At 65.3% G+C, this 21150-nt stretch overlaps 1 protein-coding gene and 1 long non-coding RNA gene across 18 annotated transcripts in view; one reads left to right on the top strand and one right to left on the bottom strand.

Moving 5' to 3' along the window:
• Positions 1-2850: 2850 nt before the first annotated feature.
• On the top strand, positions 2851-10140 carry LOC112663243 (uncharacterized). Its single transcript, XR_004806826.2, has 4 exons — positions 2851-2968; positions 7239-7370; positions 7943-8072; positions 9418-10140. It is a non-coding gene; the product is annotated as an uncharacterized LOC112663243 (long non-coding RNA).
• The window catches only part of BRSK2 (BR serine/threonine kinase 2), a 59833-nt gene continuing 41540 nt past the window's right edge, over positions 2858-21150 (bottom strand). For 3 of the 17 annotated variants that reach the window (XM_049096255.1, XM_049096260.1, XM_049096258.1), the window contains exons 6-21: positions 20601-20634; positions 20380-20448; positions 20155-20301; positions 18261-18292; positions 17768-17932; positions 17557-17654; positions 17321-17471; positions 15035-15100; positions 13103-13163; positions 12120-12327; positions 11440-11488; positions 7986-8109; positions 7171-7351; positions 7011-7100; positions 4509-4556; positions 3194-3424 (exon numbers count right to left, since the gene is read on the bottom strand). In XM_049096255.1, coding sequence (XP_048952212.1) covers positions 3201-3424; positions 4509-4556; positions 7011-7100; positions 7171-7351; positions 7986-8109; positions 11440-11488; positions 12120-12327; positions 13103-13163; positions 15035-15100; positions 17321-17471; positions 17557-17654; positions 17768-17932; positions 18261-18292; positions 20155-20301; positions 20380-20448; positions 20601-20634 — 1747 coding nt within the window. In that variant the 3' untranslated portion in view covers positions 3194-3200. Of the gene's footprint in view, positions 2997-3193; positions 3425-4508; positions 4557-6727; positions 6823-7010; positions 7101-7170; positions 7352-7985; positions 8110-11439; positions 11489-12119; positions 12328-13102; positions 13164-15034; positions 15101-17320; positions 17472-17556; positions 17655-17767; positions 17933-18260; positions 18293-20154; positions 20302-20379; positions 20449-20600; positions 20635-21150 lie in introns of those variants that run through there. The other 14 variants (XR_003139094.3, XR_003139093.3, XR_003139095.3 and 11 more) reach the window with 14 other exon arrangements.

The following is a 21150-nucleotide window of genomic DNA, read 5'->3' as shown; positions in this document are numbered from 1 at the left end:
GTGACCATGCCTAACTGAATCCCTCTTTCAGCCTGTTTTACAGCTGAAGCTCATGGGATGCCATATAGTTCAGCGACTGCAGTGGGGCCTGTCTCCTCCACCCCCTCAAGTACCTTCTGGGTGCCCACCTCCCTCAAAAGCACAGTGCTGTCCTACAGCTGGCCCAGAAAGAGCCCACCCAGTTCCACATCACCAGATTCCTTCTCACGTCCTGGGCCTTGAGCAGAGCTGGAGGCAGCTGCCATTCCCACAGAGCGCCGGAGCTCCAAAAGTCAGAGCAGCACTCTCTTCTGGCAAGATGGTACAGGCAGTAAGAGCATGGATCTAGGGCTGATCCTGTCTGCCAGCTGTTGGAAATAGTTTTGCCTGGGGCGGGGTGGTGGAGGATGGCTATGGGCATTTAGCTGGGGGAGACCAGGGACCATGCTGGCATTCTACAGAGTGCAGGTCACCCTGCGCCACAGAGAACCATCCAGCCCCACATGTCGGTGCTGTGGTGGCAGGACCCTGCTCTGGAGAGACAGCTGGCTGCAGTGGCCATGCTGTGGATGCCTGATTTCCTTCACATATGGGGGGAGTGCCTGTGTGGGACACGCCTGGGGGGGGGGTCCATGGACAGCAGCATGGTTTGCTCCTTGCCCATCCTCAACGCTGTGTGGTGGGTGGACAGACTCCCAGGTGCTCCTGTGTGGCGTGGGGCTGGGCAGCCCTGGGGCTCGTGGGGGTTTGGACTCCTCCTCATGCTGCTCCAGCAGAGGGAGTGGCTGGCCAGTGCATGGTTGTGATGCCTACGTGGCTGGCAGGTGTGGTGGGCATGGCTGGGACCATTTCCTTATGTGGAAGAGGCCAGCCCAGATTCTCCAGGGGCTGCCCGCCAGCCTCGCCCATCACTTCCAGGGCTGGGTCATGGCGCCCCAACCACCTCTTACCAAGGAGCAGAAAGAAGTTTCATTGTCCAGATGCTAGGGTGACCCCATGATCTGGTGGTGGCAGCAGAGCTGCAGCAGCCAGGCAGGGCAGTGCTCCATGTCAGCCCCAGGTGGCAGCTCCCTCTTCCCCGCCCCCCCGGGGCCTCCCTCGCCCCCAGCCCAGCCTGTGATCCCCGCTCAGTCTGGGAGCAGAGCCCCAACCCCGCACAGGGGTCTGTCCTCTTCCTCAGGGCAGAAGGTAATGTCAGGTGTCATCCACCTCTGGCAGAGCCCAGAAGAGTGCATGTTGGGGACGAGAGCTGGTCCCCGATGTCCCGCATCCCGGCCCCACCCACCTGGACGGAGACTGGCGTCGGGTATTTTTACTGAAGGAATTTATTGTTCGAGAACTAAGGTTGCTCACAGTTATTTGACAAGGGATACACTGGGTGGGGCTTGTTTGTTTCCGTGACGTCTGCGTGTGTCCCAAGTACAAAAGAGGAAGGCTGACAAGAGGTATTGCTCTCGGTGTCTTCTGCCTCTGGAGAACCCTCCCGCTTGTACCGCGTGGCTTATGCTGTTATAGGTGTTTAACTGTTTATGTGTTGAAATCCCAGCCTGTGGTGGGGGGGGGTCAATGTAACAGAAGCAGTAAAAGCTGTCCACGACGGGAGGGAGGCAGGGGGGCGGGGGAAGAGACACCTAAAGCAAAGTGGACTCGTTACAGCGAAGGCATGCAATCAAAACCTGCCGTCCTGGCCCGCCGCCGCCCGGCGCCTCCTGAAGGCGCTCGCCACAGCACGGGTCTGGGCCAGCCTGGAGGGGCCGGGCCCACCAACACCAACAAGCAGAGGCTGGGGACAGGGACGAAGGGAGGCGGCCACGGCCCACGACCTCGCTGCGTACAGAGAACACACACGGCGGAGGATGCCGCCAACTTTCTTTTTTCCTTTTATCCCCCCATTTTTTTTTTTTTTCCTTTTTGTCATTTTAGTAAAAAACCCTGCGGTGCCTCTGCTGTCCTGTGCGTGGGAGCCAGCTCAGGGCCCTCCTCCTGCCCCGGCGCTCAGACACAGACCTGGGATGGTCCCCAGCCTGGGCCTGCAGGGGGCCCGGGCGGTGCCATCGAGCCCAGGGACAGCGCCCTGCCTGCCCCCACCCCCCGGGGCTGGAGTCGCTTCTACACAGCGACGGGACAGAGCCAACCGCGCCGTTCTTTAAATATATATATGTGTATGTATATAGAAAGAACCAAGAGCAAAGAACTGAACACAAAACCTAGCCCTGCCCCAGCGGCCCCCCCACCCCCACACCCTGTTCCAAAAACAACCAAGAAAAAAAAGTTTATAAAAATATCTTGCAGGAATTCTTTAAAGTTTACAGTAGCTTGCCGGTGCCCCCGCTGCCCCCGCTGCCCCGGCGCTCCGACGGCTCCGTCCTCCGGGCGCCTCGGCCCTGACCCCACCCTGCCCCAGACACACGGACACACAGACAGACGGCAGGACGGCGCTGCTGCTGCCCCTTCCCTGAACAGAGAAGTGAAGAAACTCAATAAGTTAAAACAGCAAATAAATAATACTGGTCTCGGCCAGCCCTGGCGCAGGCAGGCGGCTCCGGGCCTCCAGGGACAGCGTCCGCCCGGCCGGGAAGGGCCGCCAAGCGCGAGAGCAGCGGAGGGGACGGGGACCTGGGAGCGACCGTGGGGCCGAGGGGGCGGGGGAGGGGGAGGGCGGGGGAGGGCGGACGCTAGCGAGCGGCGGGAGGGGAGGAGCCGCGCCGGGGCGGCGACCTCGGCTGCTCCGCGCTCCGCGGCCCTGCCCAGGGGGTCCCCGCGCGTCGGGGCCGCCCGCGGGCCGGGGGGCGGGGCCTGGCGCGGGGGCGGGGCCTGGCGCGGGGCGGGGCCTGCGCGGGGCGGGGCGGGGCGCGGCGTGGATGGGCGGGGCCTGGCCGTGGGCAGCGGCGGTGGCAGCGGCGGCAGGAGACGAGGGAGGGCGGGTCCGCGGCAGCTGCCTTCGGTCAGCCGGTGTCCGGCGCGGAGCACAGAGGATGGCCTCGTGGAGGTGACATGTTAACTTTTCGGGATAATTCCTGGTATCAGAGCGGAAACAGTGACGTTGTCAGAGACAGGCAGAGAGAGAGACAGCAGGAGAAAGAGCGGCCCGGGCGCTGCCCCCGGTGCCCCCCTTCCTTTCCTCCCCGGCGGCGCCGCGGTCGGTCCACGCGGGCGGGCGGCCGGGGCCGGGGCCGGGGCCGGGGCGGGGCCGGCCGGGCCGGGCCGGGGCGGGGCGGGGGCTAAGGCTGCTCGCGGCGGGCGGCGGGCGGCCCCGTCCTGGCCGCGTCCTGGGCCGTCGGGCGCTCGGCGTCCCCTCCAGGGCCGGGGCCAGCGGCCGCGGAGTCACCGAGGGGGCCGGGGGCGCTCCGCTTGGCGGGCGTGCTGGGGGCCTGGGCCGCCTGCCCGTTCTTCTCGTCTGAAAAAAGTTGTTTAATTACGTCAAAGAAGTTACTCAATGGGCTGCCTGGGTACACAGAACAGAAGACAAAAGAGAAAACAAGAAAAAAGAAAAGAAGAGAAAGAGGAAGGGGTAAGGAGAGAGAAAGAGAACAAACGAATGAACGAAAGGGTGTCCACGCCAGGAAGGACACCCGGCGAGATGAGGTCAGAGCGGGCGTGGCAGGGGGGCAGGGGCAGCAAGCGGGCAGGCGGGTGGAGGACCCCTCCTCCCTCACCATCCTGGCCCCCCTCATCCGCCCGGGGCCTGGCCAGCTGGCCGGCCCCACTCTGGACCCCGAGGCGGCGAGTCCACCACCGCCACAAACCCTAGGGCTGAGCGGGACCCTGGGGCCCCAGGCTGGCGCCCTGCGTGCCCGTGGGGCCAGGGAGCCCTCTCTGGGCTGGGAAGGCTTGGAGCCCGGCCCCTGGCCAGCCCGGGCAGCACCGCATGGACACACAGGTCAGCAGCAGACAGACAGATGGACGGATGGGTGGACAGGCATGGAGGGCTTGGGTGTGGGAGGGCTGGAGGCAGGCAGCCAGCGTGGGAGCCCTGACCCCAGAGGGAACGTCCTGAGGGCGACAGGAAGGGGGTGGAAATGGCAAGACCACCCCCACCTAGGTGGGCCTATTCTCACTGTCCTGAGGCCTGTGCTCTGCTTTATTTCTGAAACCTGACTCCCCAGCCCAGAGCAGCGGGCAGGGGAGTGCATGCACAGCACCCCGCACCCCCTCCAGTGGACAGAAAGCCTTCCACCAGTCTCCTGTGCAAGACCTGGAGTCCACCCAGACCCCAGGCCAGAGCCCACACATGGGACCCTTGCTGGCCTCGGGGCACGGGGGCCCTTTACTGCTCTGAGCCTTGGGGTCCCTTCCTGGCCTGCCTGGACCCTAGGGCCAGGCCTGTGGCTGCCCTAGGGGTGGGTGACCGAGGCTGCTCCTGGCAGAGGTGAGGGACTAGATGGGCCCGAGTGCCCACATCTGGGCCCCGCGTGTACACAGGGACCCCAGGATAGCCCTAAGGGTGGCGGGGGCGGCACCCAGCCAGGAGCAGGCTGCAGGTGGGGGTGACAGGCTAGGGGTCCCAGGTGAGCGTGAGGGGTTCTTACCACATTTGGAAAGCCTCCCCGTCATCATTTCCATACAGTTAGTGGTGTCTGGAGCACAGAATGGAGAAAGGAGGGAGAGGGAGACGTGTGAACAAGTCTTCCCATGTGGATCCCTGGCCAGGCGCTGCCCTCAGCCTCTGGCCAGGCCCTGGGGGGGGGGGGGGGCAGAGCCAGGCGGGGGGCGTGGCCATAGCCAAGTAGGGGGTTTGCTGGGGCCAGTAGAACAGAGGGAAAGGACAAGGTGGGGAGGGGTGGAGCCCAGAACAGGGTAGGCCCCAGGTGGGGCCCACGTGGGGTGGAGCTAGGGGGTGGATCCTGGGGTGCCCGAGTGGGGGCCTCTTCTGCTGTAACCAGAGCCTGAGGACAGGATGTGGCCTGCCCCTTGGTGCCCTGGGCCTGCCTGGCCCTCCGTCCCCTCTGTCCTGCCCTGGGCCCAGGATGCCGGCTCCAGAGCTGAGAAGCCCAGGGCTCTGGCTAGGGTCTGTTCTAGCCACCTACACATCCTCACTGCCACTCTGCAGCTCAGGCAGCTGCGTGGTCCCATCTGCCCCTCCACTTATGTTGGCACCGCCTTCCCTGACCCTCTCCCACCTTCTGCTGGGCCTGGGAGTGTTGGTGCTGGGCGGGACCCACGCTGGGTGGGATGTGACCTCTCAGCCTCCCGTCCCTGTTGGAGTGACCACCAGGTCTCTCACCCTGGTAGCTGAGGGGCCCCGGCATCTGCCCCCTTGCTCACGGTGGCTCTAGGACTGAGCTCGCCAGCCAAGAGTTTGGGAGTGGGAGGGAGGGTGCTGGGAAAGGCTAGGGCTCAGGGAGACCCATCAGAAGGCCTGGAGGCCAGGGCATGGACTGGGGTCCTGGCTTAGGCTCTCCAGGTCCAAGGCCCCCTGAACAAGGGCAGGGGAATGGGCTTGGGCCCCAGAGTGGGTACCCAAGAATTTCCAGGGACAGGGGTTTGCGCACAGGGCTAAAAGAGACCCCAGCTTTGGGACGGGGACAGGACTGGGGATGGAACCCGGGGGAATGGGTGGAGTCCACCTTGCTCAGTGCTGTGCCTGGGACTTGGCACGAGGGCCACCTACTAACGGGCAGAATGACCCCTCCTAGATTACTGTCCACAGCCCAGCCGGGAGCTGAGGGACTGTGGCCCCTGGACAGTGGCTGCAGGCCTGGGCATCCTCTGGGCAGCACAGCAGGCCCTGGCCTTTGCTCACCTCCCTGGACAAGCTCTGTCCTTCCCTGGCCTCAGTTTCCCTCTGTCAGCACTGCTCTGCTCGAAGACAGAGGCCTTGAAGGCTCAGGGAGCCAGAGGCACCCGAGCCCCACCCCTGCTCACGCCCAACTCCCCACCTGCAATGCCAGCCTGGCTCCCAGGGCCAGGATGCTGGGGTCAGCCCAGTCCTGACCTGCCCAGGAGGTGACAAGGCACATGTTGGGGTAGGAAAGGGTGACACACACAATGGAATGAGGATGGCAGGGGTGGGGGGACAGGTGGGGGACAGGTCTGGCCTCTTGGACCCCACCAGGCTGGAGGAAGGGCCCCAAGACTCCAGCCAACTGACAGGGGTTATTCAGAGAGCCAGGGCTTGGGCTGGATGACGTGCTCCCCGGACCCCAAATCCTGACACGGACCTCAGGGCAAGCCGTGCCTTACCGCCATCCTGACAGCAGTCACACACCCTCGCTAAGGGACGGTGGTGTGTGCACATGCCCGTCCTGCCTGGACACAGGCTGACCCGCCCCCACAGTGGGCACGGAGCCCACTCCCCACCAGATGCTGAGCTCTTGGACTCCCGGCCTCTCTAGGCCTGGGCAGTCCCAGTCCTGTGTGACCCCCCCCCCCATAGGCCCGGCTGGGGAGCCCCTCCTCTGACTGAGGACTCAGGCCTGTTATGGGGAAGGCAGGCGGCCCATAGCCCTGCCACGTGTTGGCTGGTGTGGACACGAGGCTGTGGGCCTCGTGGGGTGCTGCTGGGGGAGCCCCGAGGGAGGTGGGCTCCCAGGCAGGGCCTGGGCCACTGCCCTCCTGGAGCCTGCTCTCGCCGGCCTGAGGCCAGGCTGCCCATGTCTGGCTGCTCGGCCTGGGTGCTGGGCCTGTGCGGCCTGTCCAGGGCCGGGAGCTGGCCGCCGCACGTTTGAGTGGGGGGCCGGTCCGGCACTTGCCAGAGGCCCTGCCCGAAGCCCCCTCCCTGCCCCTGCGGCGGGGCCGGATACCTTACCTGCCAGCGTCAGAGGCTACTCTCGTAGCTGGTGGCCACCTTCTGGCCCTTAAGCCCAGCACCCCAGCTCAGTCCTGGCGCTGGTGGGGGGGGTTCTACGGTGGACAAGAGGCGCCTTTCAGTGTGGTGTGCTGGGCCCTACCTCCCTGGGTGTGCAGAGATGGGCTGGCCCACTGCGCCAGGAGGGCCCTGCCCCCCTGGGGGCAGGGAGGTGGGCACGTCGGAGGGGCCACACCCCTGCTCACCAGCCCGCGGGGCGGCCTGAGCTGAGCCCCCGCCTCACCTGACAAATGCTGGGCGGAGGGCTGGTCGTGTGTGCTCAGTAGCTGGGTCTGAATGGTCTCCACGACCCTCTTGAAGCGGCGGCTGGGGCCTGGGGGAGACAAGGGGTCATGCCTGGGACGGAGCTAGCCCGGAGCCCACGCCCTGGGCCTGTGCCTCACCTGACAGGAGCGTGAACGTGACGGAATAGATGCCATTCTCCTTCTGTGCCGCTCCGCCCTCGGTGTAGGTGATGTCCACCTGGAACTTCACGGGCTTCTGGAACACTGCCGGGCCCCCCGTCGCCTTGTACTCCGCCCGGAAGCTTGTCTGGGAGATGACGCTGTGGCTGAGGCTGGGGATCTGTGGAGTGATGGATGGCGTGAGTGTGCTGGGCACCGGCCGGCCCCCACGCCCCCCTGCCAGCCAGACGCCTCTGCCCCTCAGCTAGCGCGCAGGTTGGGACATGAGAGGCAGGCACGAGGAGGTCCCAAGGTGCAGCAGCTGGGACCCGAGTGACAGCCCCTCCTCTCCCCCCAAGGCTGGGGCCACACGGCCACCGATGAGGGCATCCCCCCACTGCTCTGTGGGCTTAGAAGGGCACCTCTCCCAGTGCCGGAAGCAAGGGAAAATGTCCCGGAGACAGGAGGCAGTGTTGCCCTAGAGGGGTCAGCCTAGGGCAGGGCTTGGTGGCACAGGGGTGCACTGCTGGCCTTGGGGTCAGAACCTCATGAGGGATGAGGGTAAGCCCCATTCCCCCTCCCCTGTGAGCTGCCCGTGCCTTAGTGAGCTCTCACCGCCCACCCCACCATGCCCCAAGTTCATCCCCATCCCTGGTGCTCCCGTCCCCCGTGGCCCAGCCCCACTTGCTTGTGCACACCTGTCCCCGCCCTGGACACGCCAGCTCCCACAGCCAGAGGGGCTGCCCAGAACGGAGCTGGCCTCCCTCCCCAGGGTCCGCATGTGATGTGCGTCCCCGGACGGGTGGGAGGCTCACCGACAGGAAGGCGTGAACGATGTCGGCTTTGATGGAGCTCAGGGGCTTGTCCTTGATCACCACGAAGATCTGCTCCTCCTTCTCCAGGTTGATGAAGTTCCCAAACCAGGACTTCTTGGCAAGCCTGGGGGCGGGCGGTGGGGGCAGAGGGCAGCTCGCATCAGGGTCTTCTCACTGTCCTGCTTCCCCTCCTGGCTCCTCACCCCCCACCTGACCCCCCAGCCTTAATGCTAATAACCCCACAGTCTTACCTGGCTCCTCCTCCCATGCCTGCCTGGGTCTGGGCAGTGCCCACCACAACCCACCAGAAAGGAAACCAGGGCACACCCTGACCCCAGCCTGACTCCAGCCTGTTCCAGCCACCAAGTTTTGGGGGAATTTGCTCTGTAGCCATCCTGTAGCAGCCTGGAGAAGGTACCCCCTGCCCTGGGGCTGCATGGGGAGCGGGGGTCAGGGCTGGCAGGGAAACTCTGCATCCACATGGACGAATGGGCAGGAGACACTACGTGGACAGTAGGGCCTGGGGGCCAGAATGCTACGTGCCCCCTACCACCCGGTAGGTCAGCTTGGCTCCCCCTGCCCCCACCCTCTGTCCTCAAGGACCAGGGGTTGCCCGGCCACCTGCTGCCCAGCCCGGTCACCCTGGGACAGGAAGGCTGCTTCAAAGCCAGGTGTTGTGCAGGGTGGGATGGGGCACATCCTCCTGCTTGCGTTGGGGGCTTCCCTTCCCATCCTGTCGACCGTCTGCCCTTGATTCTCTGTCCAGCGTCTGCATCCCCCCTGCCCCCGCAGCGCACCCCAGGGTCGGCACCCGCCCTTCTGCTGGCCCCATGATCCTGCCTCCGGCATTTGCGCCTGCGCAGGTCCCTCTGTGGGTTGTGGACAGGGCCAGGACTTGTTTCTAGGCAGAACTGAGCGACAGATGTCCCCTCTAAGAATGTGTGACTCAAGGCTGGGTCTCCTGCTTGCTAGCAAGTCTCCACTGCATGGTGACGAAGCCAGCTGATGTGGCGGAGAGGCCCTCAGTCCAGCAGCCCACAGAACCTGAATCACGTCCATGACCGTGGGAGTGTGGCCGCAGGTCCTGCCCCAGCTGAGCCTGGAGGGAACCATGGCCCCCCGACAGCCTAAAGTGGAGGGCCCAGCTGGCCAATTGGGGCCTGACCCACAGCACCTGAGACAAGGAGCATGTGGTGCTTAAGCCGCTGGGCTTGGAGCAGTTCGCCACGTGGCAGTGCGAACGGGCCCGATGGCCACCTGGTAGCCCCGAGGATGGGAGGCACCCACTGAGACTGTGAGGCACAGGCAGGGCCCTGGCCCTGCATCTCACTCTGGCATCAGCGCTGCAGGGCAAGCAGTAGGGGCTGATTCTCAGGCACTTTTCAGTGGTTTTCCTGACCACGTGATCTCTCCTTGTCCTACCCATTTCCAGAGCGGCCTGGGATCCTGCCCGAACAGCAGCACAGAAGTGAAGATAGGGAGGCACATCCAGCTGGCCCCCCTGTCCCCTCAGTCACCAGCCTCTTCTGCCTCCTTTTCCACATCGTGCCATCCTGCCATCCATCCACTGTGGGTCTGGCACTCTCGAGGGTGGGCTCCTGCCCTGGCTGTGTCCTGCCATGTCCCAGGCCCACCCTGGCCCTGCAGCCCAGCAGCCCAGCAGCCCAGCAAGTACATGGAGAGGCAAATCCAGAACCTGCATCTGGGGCTTCTTCTCCTCCCTTGACGAAGAGACTAGAATAACACTGAAATGTGACTTGTTTGTAGTCTGGGAGCCACCGGCTTGGCATCTGGCATCATTAACAGTCCTGTGCCTGGAAGAAGCCTGACGGAGCCAGAGAGGCAGTGCTGGCTGGTGTCTTGTGTCATCTGGGCCATCCAGTCAGTGGCTGGCTGCCACTTCTTAAATGTGGTAGCCAGGTGTCTCCGAGGAAAGCAGACCATGCTCCCTGCTGTGGTCGGCCTTGTCCAAGCAGGTGAAAGCCTCAGGGGCAAAGGCTGCCGCTTCCCCAAGCTTCACACTCAGGGCTGTGATTTCACCCAAACCAGATCTCCACCTGCCGAACCTATGGTCCCAGACCTGCCAGCCCCCACAATCACATGAGCCAGTTCCTATAAATACCAGCCCCATGCGGGCACACTCGTACACATGCACCCCACCGAGTGCTTCCCTGAGAACCCTGATGGTCACACTGTGGATAAGCATGTCCTCTGCAGCAGGTGGTACTGGGGCGCTAACCACGCCGGGCCTCCTGGGCTACTGCGCACCTGCTCCATCCCCACTGGTCACACCTGCCAGGTGATGGATGTGGCTGGACCCCCAGTTGGGGGCTAAGCCTCCAGAGGAGGGGAGGCTGCAGACCACCTGCAGGGCTGTGAGTGCTGTGACAGCAGCAGGACGTTTCGGCTGAGGGGCACTAACCCTGGGATGGGAGTCCCTAACCCGCACGTGCACGTCCCCAGGCCTCGCACAAAGCACACCACGTGGTAGCTCCTGCTCAGTTGTGGAGACAGCGGCCTTTGAGTAGACTTCCTGTGCCCCTCGCCGGCCCCGCCCCGTGGCTGCAGTGCATTTCTTGTTCCTGCATCATCCTCTGCCAGGAGAGTGGGGGTGGGATGGCTCCAGGGTCTCCGCCCTAGTCCAGACCCGCTGTGGGCTGGGGTGTAGCTCTGCTTGCCCATCACCTCCCATGGGTTCTGCTCCTTCCTCTTGGCGGCGGTCAGCTGAGAACTCAGTCTGCTCCTGGCCTTGAATGATGCCACCCTCCCCTGGACACAGTTCCCAGCAGGCTATTCTATGGCTTTCCATCCTCCTCGGCCAGCGGGGACATGTTTCGCCTTGAGACCCTCCATCCCTATGAGCCCCCACATTTCTGGCTGCATGCAGGCTCTGTTCTGCCCTTGGGCAGCCCCGGTCAGCTCCACCCAGTGCGCCCCTCCTTGGTGGATGCCACTTGTAGGCTAGTCCTTTGCAGACTCCCTGTGCCAACACGGCCTGGGCTGAGCCCATGTCCAGAGAAGCGTGAGCCCATCTGACCACAAGTGCTTGGGCTCGGGTCCGCCAGCTTCCCCAGCCTGGGGGCCGGGGCTTTCAGCAGCTGTATCAGTCCCTTCAAGGTGCAGGGGGGTCGTCCCTTGCCTCCAGCTGGCCCCAGGCTGTGGCTTCTGAGGGAAGCCGGGACAGGTCAGGTCTCTTGGCACCGCAGGCCCTGCTCCCCAGCCTGGTGCTAAAGAGGAGGTGTCCTAGGCAGCAGGTGGAGGGGGGCCTGGGGCAAGCACAGAGTCCCAGGGAGAAGAGGAGGAGGACCTGGAGGCATGCGGGTGCTTCACCCAGAAGCCCTTGGCACCCTGGCCAGCCATGGGGAGGGTCCAGCACGAGCTTCCCCTACACATTCGAACCTGGGCAGCAGGGCAGAGCTGGGCTCACACTCAACCGTGGGCAGCAGTCACTTACTCTGGAGACGACTCCGGAGTCAAGTTGGACATCTCCTCGGGTGTTGGAACTGTGCACACAGGAAGGACAGGGAGAGAAGGTGTGACCCCTCTGCCCTGCGCTCACCAGAGTCCCCCTACGCCGTGGCCTGGAGCCTACGGAGCTGCCCCACGTGCTCCTGGCCCCCGCTGGAGCTTAGGGCCCCGAGGCCATCCCAGCCTCCAGTGCTGTAGTCAGGCGATGCCTTCTGGCTTCCAGCTGGCCCTGCTGGCCCCTGACAGATGGCACTGGCCCCCTCTGCCCACCCATCGGCTGGGCTGTAGGCTTGGACAGCCTGGCTGTGCCCACGGGCCCTCGGCACCCAGCCCACAGCAGCAGGCTGCCCACCGCTCCCCTGTCCCGTGGGCTTCCTGATGACTCGCACCCGCCCATCAGCTGGCCGTCCTCCTGGGGCGCAGGTCTCAAGTGGCCTCTGGGCTAAAGAGAAGCACAGGAGCTGGGAGGGGTCCCGAGGCCACACCTGCCCAAGTGGGCATACCTGGGGGTGAGCGGACATCTGGAGGTACTCCCTGAGCCTGTGCTGGCCTAGAGGTGCTGGTGGGAGGTGAACCAGCCCAGTGGAGAGGGGGTGGCCCCTGTCACCCGCCACCCCTGCGCCCAGGCTGGCAGTCTTAAACTACAGCCCCTCTGCTTCCACTTACCCTGTAGTTTCCGGCGGTGGAAGCGGGGTGACCCCAGGAAACTGTTCTTGATGGAGTTCAGCCGCGTCCTCCAGGGCACCCCTCCGACGCTGGGGCTGGATGGTGGCGTGGGGTTGGGCGTGCCTGCCGGGCTCTCCTTGGGCGTGTGCACGGGCGTCCCCTTAGGGGTGGGGAGGGGACTACCCCTTGGAGAGGGGTGAGGGGTCACCTGTATGGTGGGGACAGATTTGGTGTTGGGTTCAGTCCCGGCGGCCGGGAGCCGGGTGGGGGCCGGCATGGTCGGCGGGCCTGGGGGCAGGGCCAGCTGGGGGCCTAGGCCCCCCGGGACAGGGGGTCGGGCCTGGGTGCCGGCCGGGAGTGGGTTAGACTTGGTGCCCTGCAGCGGCTTGTCGGTCAGCTTGGCCTTGCTCGGCAAGGTCTGGGTCTTGGGGTTGGGCCGCGAGGCGGCCTGTGGAGGGAGGATGTGTCCGGGCCGAGGAGCGCTCCGACAAGGTTCCAGCTCCACGGAGGTGGCCAGGGGGCAGGCCACGAAGGGGGTCTCAGAGGGCGGGGGGGGCAGGGCAAACTTTCTAACAGGCTACAGGGCAGGCAGCAGAGTGCGAGGGGTCCCGAGAGCAGCCATGCGAGCGCCCCCCCCCCCCCCCCCGCATGCACACACAGCGCCACCAGGACCAGAAAGACACGTTCAAGCAGGACCCCAAGGCAGGACCAGCGGGGACAGGCAGGCGTGGGGGTGGGAGCGTTCGCCAGAAAAGAAAACAAATAACACAGGAGAAAACAAATGAAACGAAACAAAAAACAAAACAAAAAGAACGTGCAGTTAGCCAGAGCAGCAGCACCCACGCGGGCGGCCCCAGCAGCGGGGGTGGGGGCACGGGCCCAGCCCCGGGGCCGGGGGGGCCTGCTTCCCGGGCTCTGGGAGCCTCCCCTACCCCCCCCGTACACGCAGGCCTCTCGGAGCTGGGGGCGGGGCGGGGGCTCACCCGGGGGCTGCTCAGCGGGCTGGTGGACAGGCCGGAGGAGGCGCCACTGATGGACCTGGACCTGCAGACACAGGTGTGGAGCGGGTCAGCTGGGGGGGCCGCGGCTCTCGGCTTCTCTCCCCCAGGCGGGCCCTCCAAAAGGCCGGGAGCCCTGGCCTCAAGCCTGAGGCAGCCCCGGCCTCTGCAAGCCTGGCCATGCCCCAAGGCCCCTGTGGGGTGGCTGGCTGCCTGCCTCGGGGCTCCTCTCCTGTAAGCGGGAGCTGCCCCGAATCCAAGGCCCAGGCTGGCACCCGGGAGCCCTCAGCAAGGATCTGTCAGGGGCTTGGATGGACAGAGGGATGAGGAGACAGGCACTTCCTGGGAGCTGAATCCAGCCCCGTGCCAGGTCCTCTCCCCAGGCCCCGGTGCCCTGAGCCCAGCCAGGAACCCCAAGGCTGAAGTGTCACAGGCCCCTGTGCTTGATCCTAGCATGTGGGCTACTGAGTGGGCACTAGCCCAGCCCTGCCCTGCCCACGGCCCACCTGCCCGGCCCAGACCAGCCCACAGCACGCCAGCCCAGAGCCCTCCTCGCTGGCACCACGAGGGCCTGGGCAACGCAAGGCTGGGGTGAGCCCTGGCTGGGACCACGAGCCTTGTCCACCAGTGGCCTCACTTGGCCCGCAGACCTGGCACCCTGCGGGCAGGGGCCTCACTCCACCACACCACACAGCCTCAGGGAAGGCCCGCCGTGCTTGCTCAGCCCTGGGCATTGGCACCTGCTGCCCTTCGAGGAAGGAAACGGGGGTGGAGGTCGGGTGAGGTAGCCACAGGAGAGAAGAGGAGAAGAGTGAAGGCCCGCCCCCACCAGTCAGCCCACCCGCCCGCACCTCAGCCCAGCCCCTGGGCCTCAGGGAGGAGCTGAGCCCACTCTGCCCAGGACCCCGGCATTTGTGGGCGGGGGCCCCATGGCAATGACCCTACGACTCTTCCACCTCACAGCCACAGAGCCAGGGGGCGACGCTGACCTTCCCCCAGCCCCCTACAGCCCAGCTGGCCCACGGCCAGGACGGTGCCAGTGCCAGGCCTTGGTCCAAAGCTTTCGGAAGTTGGGAAGCGAGTGGGGGCCGTTGGTTCTGGCTGGTGCCCACCCCCAGCGGCCACAGGCCAGCAGGGCAGCAGCTGAGAGTGAGGCCCAGCGCCCGGGGCCTGCCTGCCACTGAGCCAGCCATGCACTCGTCCCTTGGCACAAGGAAACCAGAAAAGAAGCAGCGGAAGGAAGAGGGGTGGGGGCTGCCTCCATGCCGGCCGGTCTAACCAGGCGGCACCTGCCTGAGACAGAAAGGATGGGGCCGGCACGCAGAGCAGCCAGGGCGGGGTGACAGGTGGGCAGCAAGAGGCCAGCGGTGAGCAGGCAGGAGCACAGGAAGGTACGGGAGCAGTGGGGAGGGTAACAGGGGTGAGGCCCGACCACTGTCGCCCATGGGCAGCGGGCCCTGCAGGGGCAGGGCTGGGGGTTCAGGACCGCCGGGCCCCATGCAGAGACCCCTGCGACTGTCATGCCTCCTACCACTGCCCTGGGGTGCCACTTCCACTCTGGCCCCTGTGGACAGCAGGGCATGACCCCAGGGCCCTGGGGCAGCACAGAACAGGGGAGGGGAGGCTCACTGGGGCCACGCAGAAGGGGCCTCACAGCCTGTAGACCCTCAGGGGTCCCCAGGCAGGGAGAGCACAGTGGGTCTCCCCACCCTGGTCAGGCTGGCCACCGGCCTCGCCCCCGCAGCCCACGCCTCCTCAGGGCCACGGGCCCGCCTGGCCCAGGCCCTTCCCCAGCTCACTGGAGGGCTCCCTCGCCACAGCTGCGAGGGCCAGATGCACCTCAGGCCCAGCCCTGCCACCAGGCCCAGCGTTGTCCTTGGGGCTGGGGGGCGGGGGATGGGTGGGCAGGGTGTATACCTGTCTTCTTTGCTGAATTGGGGGTGGGCTTCAGCGATATCCAGGCTTTTACTGAACATTGCTTTACTACAGCAGGAACAAAGCGAGAAAACAGAGTTACTGACGCAGCCCCACCAGGCGGCCCGGGAGGCCGGACCTCCACACAGCTCCACGCAAGCTGGGCAGGGCCCACCTGGAGCCAGGCCGGGCACACGGGCAGGAGGGGAGGTCAGGCAGGAGAGCGCCAGGGCCACAGCGCACCCCACCCTGGTGGCCTGCTGAGCAGGGGGGCCTGGCCAGCCCTAGGACCCTTCCAACCCCAGCCGGCGCCCACTGTGGCCCAGCGCCGGGTGGCCAAGCCAGAAGGAGAAGCGCAGCCTGCAGCAGCGGTGGCAGGATGCGAGGTGCCAGGAGGAAGGGGCTCTCCAGGGACTGCCCGGGTGGTCCATAGCTGACCCCGTCCCAGCTCCCGTCCCAGCTCCTCCCGCCCCGAGGCAGCCCGACCTGGAAGGTAGAGCAGGTCACTTGACTCAGGGTGGCCTCCCGTGCCCAGCCCCTACTCCAGGCGGGTGAGGAGGGAGGGACGCAAGGTGGCTGGGATGACGTGTGCCCCCCATCTGCACTCGCCTGCTCTGGGCAGGTCCAACGGGAGGCAGGGGTGAAGCTCAGGAAGGGTGGGCTGGGGAGAGGTGGCCTCTCACCCTGGAGGCCTGCTGGGGAGATGGGGAGCCCCCAACAAGCAGGACGCGAGGCACAGTCAGGGCAGGAGCTCAGCCAGCAGAGAACTTTCTTCCCACCACCCTCAGCAGCCCCCCAGTGCCGGAGCCCGGGGGCAGTGGGCCAGGGCTGTGTGCAGCCAGCCCACTTCCCCGAGGAAGGCCTGGGACCACCAGGGGAGCTGTGGACCACCAGCCTATTTTAATGCTAACCGTGGCTGCTTCCTGGCAAAAACCAGGAAAGGCCAGGCTGTCCCCAGCACTCAACCCCCAGCTGACCAGGGGAAGCGCCAGGGCTGGGACCCCAAGCCCTGGTGGTCTCCAGGCCCCAGAGCTATGGCAAAGGCCCCTGCCTTGGCAGGAAGATGGGGCGTCTCCCCAAGCGGGCCCTGCCCAGAGCTGGGGTGAGGATTGGCCAAGGGCCCTGCCAGGCCCTACAGGACCAGGACACCCTTCCTTCCTCCAGGAGGCGCTGCTGGTACAGCCCTGACCAGCTCCTGGACGCTACCTAGAATTCCATCCACGTCCTTGACCCCCACACTACCACAGGTGACCCAAACCTGGGGCCAGCATCAAGTGGGGACAGGCCTGCTGGGCGGCTCTGAACAAGGCTTGACCCTAGTGTAGCTAAGTCTGGTCCACTCCAGTTTAGCCCAATCCTGTTCTGGATGGTCTGACCGGCCCACTTCAAGCCAGGACAACAGAGCAAAGCCCAGTCCAGCCCAGTCCAGCCCAGCCCAGCTCAGCTAACAGTCCAGTCCAGCCTGGTCCACCCCAGCCCGGCCCAGCTAGCAGTCCAGTACAGCCTGGTCCACGCCAGCCCAGTCCAGCCCAGCCCAGCCCAGCTAGCAGTCCAGTCCAGCCGGCTCACCCTAGCCCAGAGTCCAGCCCAGTCCAGCCCAGCCCAGCTAGCAGTCCAGTCCAGCCGGCTCACCCTAGCCCAGTCCAGCCCAGCTAGCAGTCCAGTCTAGCCCAGTCCAGCTAGCACTCCAGTTCACTCCAGTCTAGCCCAACCCTGTTCTGGATGGCCTGACCAGCCTACTCCAAGCCAGGACAACAAAGCAAAGCCTAGTCCAACCGAGCCCAGACCACCCAAGTAGCAGTCCAGCCCAGTTCCATCCAGCCCAGCTAGCAGCCCAGCCCAGTCCACCCAGCTAGAAGCCCAGTCCAGTCCAGCCCAGTCCAGCTAGCAGTCCAGTCCAGTCCAGACCAGCCTAGCCCAGCCCAGCCCAGCCTAGTCCAGCCCAACCAACAGTCCAGTCCAGCCTAGTCCAGCTATTAGTCCAGTCCAGCCCAGCCCAGTCCACCCTGGTCCAGCTCAGCGCAGCCCAGCTCAGCCCAGTCCAGCCAAGTTCAGCCCAGCCCAGTCTAGCCCAAGCAGCCCGAGCAGCCCGGCCCAGCCCCTAGCACAGCGTGGTCCAGCACAGCGTGGTCCAGCACAGCCCAGTGGCCTTGGCCCAGCCCCAGGGCCGGGGAGGGGGTGGGCAGAGATGAGCCATGCCAGGCCCCACGCAGCCAGTGAGGAGTGCCAGTGCCGACCAGGCCAGGCCACCAGGAGGCGGAGTGCCGTGTCCTCCCAGAAGGCACGCACCTCTGGCCATGCTGGGCCATCTCGATGGCCCTCCGCGCGGGCACCGGGGAGCCGCCATCTGTCACGCTGAGCACCTCCATGGACTTGCGTTCGGGCCGCCGCTTGCCGTGCCGGTTCAGCATCGGGGAGTCCACACGCTTCCGGGGAGGGTCTGTGTGCAGACAGGGGTCAGGGCCAGGCAGCCCGCCGGGCGTGGGAGGGGCAGCATGGGGCCAGGCCACCCTGCCACCTTATACCTATTTCATTTCTGGGGGGCAGGTCTTCGTCCTCGTGACTCGGGTACCTTTCTTTCCGGTCCAGGAGAAGGAAATAAATCATCTTCTCCTGGTTTTCCCTGCAGTGGGTGAGAGGCACCAAGAAAGGTGGGCAGGTCCATTCCCGGAGGGGGTCCCACCCCACGGCCGCCTGCCTGGGAGGGGCCGCAGGGGCCCCAGGCTGGCCACGTACTCCTCGGACAGCAGGTCCTGCAGCAGCTTGTTGCGATCTCGGAAGCAGCCCAGCGAGTGCATGCTGTCCAGCACGTCGGGGTCGATGTCCTCCAGGCTGGGCAGCGAGCGGATCTGCACCTTGCGGGGGATGGGCTGCTCTGGCTCCGGCTCGTTCTTGCCTCCTCTGTGGACAACAGGCACAGCAGGGTCATGCGCCGCCCCTCCGCGGCCTGGGGCTCCTCCGCCCCCACCCTGAGGTGCCGGGAGGGCGGGGCCCACCCCTTCCTGGGGCCCCGAGTCTTGCTACTCTGCCTGCGCCCAGCCCTTGCACACCTCCTGCGTCCTGCCTGTGCCCAGCGCAGGCCGGCCCGGGGGCCTTGAGCCAGGAGCGGCTGAGGCTGGGGGCAGGCCTGCGCTGGGCCGGGTCACCCCCCGCCTTCCCTAGCAGGCCCTCCAGGCCACGGTGACAGGTGACAGGCAAAGCAGGCGATGTGGGAGGAGAAGCTACTTACATATACCATATGTGTTTCTGAATGTGCTCTAGCTACAAGGAAAGAGAAACAGGGAGTTAGTACGAGGAGGGACGGAGGAGCCCACGTTAGGAGGCCAGAGGGGGCGGGAGGGGGAGCGCGGGAGTGTGCAGAGAGCAGGACAGGAGGGGGGAGGAAGGGGCTGGAGGGGGGAGAGCGTGGGGAGGGGCTGCGTTCCTGGAGGCTCCAGGCAGGCAGCCCTGACCCTGCTCACCCCCAGTGGAAGAGAAGGAAGTGGGGCAGGGCTGGGGGCCGGGTAGCAGAGGGCGTGAGCACGGAAGCAGAGCGGCCTCCTGTGCACAGGGAGGGGCTGGGTGCAGGTGTGAGCAGGAGGCTTGGGGGCCAGCCCTGCTCTCCCCTCAACTGCACTCGGGACAGCCTGGTTGGGAGGGTGGGCGAGGGTGGCCTCTTGGCCACTGGGCCACCTCTGTCTGGCCAGGGGAGTCCTGCTGCCCTTGCTCTGGGACCAGCCCTCCTGGCACTAGCTGAGCCCTAGGGAGGCCGGAGGTGGCCAAGGGGGGCTTCTCTCAGAAGTAGGAGCTTCCCTCAGACCTTCCCCGGCCCCCAGCTGCCATGAGGAGTGCTCGTGAGCAACTATGCACGCTGACCAGGTCCTGGGAAGCCCGGGACACGAGGGCCAGCATCAGTGGGCGCCTGCCTTCCAAGTACACCAGCACTCCCAAACCACACCTGTGCACATACACCCACGCACACGCAAGTACACGCCTGTGTATGTGCACACACACCAGTGCAACTGTGCACACACAGCTGTGCATGGTCACACACCCAGGCACATATGCACATACCCTGTATGTGCCCACACAGCCATGTGCATAGCCACACACACACACACATACATGCCTGTGTATGTGCACACATGTCCATGCACCTGTGCACACTCAGCTGTGCATGACCACACACCCATGCACACATGCACATACCCTGTATGTGCCCACACAGCCACGTACATAGCCACACATACAGTACACACCTGCGTATGTGCACACGTCCATGCACCTGTGCACACACAGCTAAGCAAGGCGGCACACGTGCACACACTATGTATATGCCCACAGAGCCCTGTGTATACCCACACCTACACAAGTACACGCCTGTGTATGTGCACACATGCCCATGCACCTATGCACACTCAGCTGTGCATGGCCACACATCTAGGCACACGTGTGTATACCATGTATGTGCCCACACAGCCCTGCATATACCCACACCCATACACACACATGTACACGCTTGTGTATGTGCACACACATCCATGCACTTGTGCATACGGAGTTCTGCGTGGCCACACACCCAAGCACACGTGCACACACTCATGTGTGCCCACATAGCCATGCACATACCCACAACTACACGCCTATGTGCACACACACACACACGTGCACCTGTGCACACACATCTGGGCACACACAGTCATACATGGCCACACACCCAAGCATGTGCACACAGCTATGTGTGCCCACACAGCCATGCGCATACCCACAGCCACGCACATCCAAGTACACACTGTGTATGTGCACACACGCCATGTAGCTGTGCATTGCCACACACCCAGGCACACACACACACCCAAGTGTGTGCCCACAGAGCCATGTGCATACCCACGCACATGCAAGTACACGCCTGTATACATGTACACACACCCGTGCACACCCAGGGCCCCCCTGTACCACACTCACTAGCACAGGTGGGGATCCCTTGCACAGGCCAGCCTTCATCCCTGGGAGGAGACGCTGGAGACAGAACCCAGGCCCTAACATGGTGGCCCCAGGCAGGGACCTTGCGGGTCCAGGAGTGGGTGGGCTGCATAAGGGGGAGAGGGGAGGCCCTCTGGCCCCTCTGCGACGCTGGGACCCACCGTGAGGCGCCGGGCCGCATCCACCTCGATCATGCCGCGCAGCAGGCTCTGGCAGTCGGGCGGGATGAAGTGCGGCATGTGGAACACGCCCCGCTTCACCTTCTCCAGCAGCTGCCTCAGGTTGTCATCATCGAAGGGCAGAGCCCCCTGCCGACAGGGGCACTCGGGTCACCTCGGGAGGGGCGCCCAGAGGCAGCACCGCGGGGGAGGGGCGGGGGGCCTTACCACCAGCAGGGCGAACAGGATCACACCGCAGCTCCACACGTCTGCCTTGCGGCCATCGTACTTCTCCCCCTGTGGGCAGCAGTGGGGTTGCCAGGGTGAACGGCTGGTCTCCGCAGGAATGGGGGCGCCCAGGCTCAGGGTGTGGGAGCTGGCCAGGGCCTGGGGATCTGCAAGGCTCGGGTGGCGACAAGGGCAGGGCGTGGGGGGCTGAGGCCACTTACCCGGATCACCTCGGGGCAGGCGTAGTGGGGAGATCTGGAGGCAAAAGCGGCAGTCAGGCAGAGGTTCGGGACCTGCTGTCTACCCTGGCTGTCCCACCCCGCCTGGACTCCGGGCTGCCCCCGGACCACAGCAATGGAGACACCTGGAGGCACGTTCCGCCTGCAGTAATGCCCCTCTGGGGGGCCCCCAGACCCACGAGGAGGCTCAAGGGGCTTTGATGCCAACCTCCCCACAACCTAATCCCTACTGCGTGCTTCTGGGGGACACGGAGGCACGGGAGCCTGCGGACCCAGCCACATTCAAGGGTGTCTGCTGCCATCCTGGTCCCGGGAAGGGCCATGGGGCTGAGTGCACACAGCAGGAAGATGGCCACGCTGAGGCTCTGGGCAAGCAGGCAGCCACCGGGACCAGACTAGCCTTCCAGGGTCTGCCGGGAGAGCCGAGGGAAGGCCTGGGCCTCACTGGTCACCAGGCAGGGCCCCTTCACTGCAGCGCACTTTGCAGCACAGGCTGGGAGCAGAGCCAGAGGTCCTGGGGCTCCAGGTTCCC

Source organism: Canis lupus, chromosome 18, assembly GCF_003254725.2.
Source record: "Canis lupus dingo isolate Sandy chromosome 18, ASM325472v2, whole genome shotgun sequence".
NCBI lineage: Eukaryota > Metazoa > Chordata > Mammalia > Carnivora > Canidae > Canis > Canis lupus.
Note: the sequence above shows the minus strand (reverse complement) of the source record. Positions and strands in the feature narration are given on the sequence as shown.